General features: G+C 36.1%; 1 protein-coding gene across 1 annotated transcript; it reads right to left on the bottom strand.

Annotated features, from left to right (window-relative positions):
• Positions 1-461: 461 nt before the first annotated feature.
• Positions 462-3,068, bottom strand: LOC109217710 (RING-H2 finger protein ATL51-like; the record flags this gene model as incomplete). Its single annotated transcript, XM_019381974.1, has 2 exons — positions 462-1,559; positions 2,920-3,068. Coding segments are annotated over 2 exons (933 nt in total), but the record flags the coding sequence as incomplete, so codon positions are not given.
• Positions 3,069-3,296: the final 228 nt, after the last annotated feature.

Genomic DNA, 3,296 nt, shown 5'->3' with positions numbered 1-3,296 from the left:
TGGATTAGTAATAGCATGGATTACTAATGCATGAATTGTAATATAAGGATTAAAATGTGATTTGTTTACTTTTGAAAAAAAAATATTTAATACATGCGGGTTATTATGATCATTTTAGTTGTTCTGATCCAAGTATTATTTAATCCTCGTATTTTTATTCTACCTTCTATCTCGTATTAATAAATTAATTCCTGCATAACTTAGATAGGTATTAGTTATGTAGGCAACAAAAATGCCAAATCAAACAATGTACTATTATATAATGCTAAATTTTATGCAAACTTTAGAAGCTAACCAATGATTGTAACACTAATGTGAAGTTTTATACAGATATTTAACATCAGGGTAATGCAACCAAACGACCTCTGCTAAATGCTTTCTTAGGCAAACATTATGAAATTTAAACAGTAAATTTTCTTTCACTCTCCATCCCCATCCCTTTACAATTTTAAATCCCTCTATTGGTGCAACATTTTTTTAGGCCTATTAAATCCAACTCCAACACAATAATGTAACAAGACTAGCCAATCACACAATAATCAAACAAATAAAACTCAAGAAATCATACCAATGGAGTCCCATTAGAGATGAGCTCTCCCTTGATTTTTGCATAGAACAATCCTCCACTCACTCAGCCCTACAAAAATAGTGGATGAACTAAAGAACAGAAAAGCTCAATTTCTAAAATAAAAAAGACCTTTCAAACTCATGGTTACTGACTCTTAATTTGTTTAAACGCATAGAAAAATCCCTCTAAATCTTGACACAAAATTATTCAAATATTTGACAAAGGAATGACCAAGTTTTGTACTCTTCCACGTTTGGGAAACAATAATCTCCCACTGGATAATGATCTCTTCATCACCATTGGACTTGCCACACAATGTGTAAGTACATTGTTTCTAATCCCACTCCTACTCATTTCTTCACCATTATTGTCTTGTAATTTTGATGTTCCAACATCTCTTTGCAACTGCCCATCTTCCATTACACAATCTTGGAATTCGTCGTGATCAATTCTTAATACATCAGCTATCGATAAACGACCTTGTGATCCATAGTCCACTGACACTGATCTCCTAACTTCTTGATTAATATGGCTTGTTACATCTTCTTCTTCTTGTGTTTCTTCTTCTCTAATGCCCATTTCTATATCATTTTCAGGTTGGAGTTGTGGAGTTGGTTCATTAGATAGAGGAGTAATTTCCATGATTGGAGAAGGTGAAGCATTTGGAAAGATGATATTAGCTCGACATAAAGGGCAATTGGAGTGAGATTTAAGCCATGTATCAATGCACATTACATGAAAAGCATGGCTACATTTTGGTAAAAGTCTAAGGCTTTCATCCTCTTGAAATTCACTTAAACAAACAGAACAATCTGTGCCTTCAGTCAATAATCCATCACCTTTCTTGTACTTAAACACAGTAATAGACTTGATTAAAGCTTCATCTAAACCACCTGGATTTACATGCCATGGTTCGTGATTCGAAGGGTCATGATCTTCATCTTCTAATTCTGAATCTTCTTGATTATTTTCCCTTCTTCTTGTAACATTCCTATTACCACAATACTTTGATATTATAGCATAATAGCTGACTAATAGGAAAGCACTGGCTAAAATTCCGATGATCGCGATAACTAGAGGGGAGAAATTAGGGCTAGAATCATCATCATCAGGGAATTCAAATGGAGGTGGTGGAGGGAAGATTATGTAACACCATTGTGGACAGTATAAACTGCAAAATCCTTGAGAACAGTCCTTTGTACTCATATAGGGTACCCAAGTTCTTGGATTACTTATAGGTACTAATTGCTCGTCGTTAGAAAGACTCTTACTATACATGGGGCTGCAGAAAAAGAAAATAACAATGGTGTAGCCCGAAAGAGGTTACTCTCCTATCTCAAGCAATAGTAACAAGATCAACAACAACAACAACGAACCCAGTGTATTCTTACTAGTGGAATCTGGAGAGGGTGGAATGTACACAGCCTTATCCTTACCTTTGAAAGGCAGAGAGGCAGTTTCCNCGAGACCCTCGGCACCTCAACCCACAATACCAACAAGTCACATAACATCATTCAAACTTAGTCGAACCTTCGGATCGCTCAAAACAACATCAAAACACCAAATCACCCTCGGATTCAAGCTTAAGAACTTCTAAATTCCAAACTCCTCAAACGATACAAAAACCTACCAAATCACATTCGAATGACCTGAAATTTTGCACACACGTCACAAAATGACACTATGAACCTACTCCAACTTCTAGAATTCCATTCCAACCCCGATATCAAATTTTCCACTGCCGACCAAAATGGCCTAATTTTTCAATTTCGCTAATTCAAGACTAATTCTACCACGGACCTCCAAATCACTTTACGGATGCGCTCTCAAGTCAAAATCACCTAACGGAGCTAATAGAACAATCAGAATTCACATCCGAGATCGTTTACACATATGTCAACATCCGGTTGACTTTTCCAACTTAAGCTTCTAAATAGGAGACTAAGTGAACTCATATAGGGTACCCAAGTTCTTGGATTACTTATAGGTACTAATTGCTCGTCGTTAGAAAGACTCTTACTATACATGGGGCTGCAGAAAAAGAAAATAACAATGGTGTAGCCCGAAAGAGGTTACTCTCCTATCTCAAGCAATAGTAACAAGATCAACAACAACAACAACGAACCCAGTGTATTCTTACTAGTGGAATCTGGAGAGGGTGGAATGTACACAGCCTTATCCTTACCTTTGAAAGGCAGAGAGGCAGTTTCCGATACCCTCGACCGAAGAAAAGATGAGAAAAAGCAGTGCCGACAAGTAGTAACAACACAAAATATTAAGAATATAGTAACAAGACCAATGAATCAAATTAGAAAAGAAGGGAGAAAGTCAGGGGAATGAGAAGAATTTACCTGAGCTCAGTGGTTATATTAATATCAGATAGAAGGAAGTAAAGAATGTGAATGATTGAAGTGTGGCTTTGAAGAGTATTGTAGTAGCAAATGAAGGTGAAAAAGGGGGCAGACCAAAGCAGCTTAGAAGGAAAGCAGATAACAGAAAAAAGTTATATTGGTATTTCTTGTTTTTTTTCTTGTGGGTTCTGTTTTCCTTTTCCTTCCTTTTTTTTGTTCTTCTTTCTTTAATTTGCTTTATTGGAGATAGTGGTATGTTGACTAACATGATCATGTTGGTTGGGCATTCATCAAAGTAATCAATGCTTTATTATGGTTCTAGCCACTTGCTGCTAAAGTGAAATGCTACTATATATTACATGTAGCTCTTTGTCTTT

The sequence above is a fragment of the Nicotiana attenuata genome, unplaced genomic scaffold (genome assembly GCF_001879085.1).
Source record: "Nicotiana attenuata strain UT unplaced genomic scaffold, NIATTr2, whole genome shotgun sequence".
In the NCBI taxonomy this organism is placed as follows: Eukaryota; Viridiplantae; Streptophyta; class Magnoliopsida; order Solanales; family Solanaceae; genus Nicotiana; species Nicotiana attenuata.
Note: the sequence above shows the minus strand (reverse complement) of the source record. Positions and strands in the feature narration are given on the sequence as shown.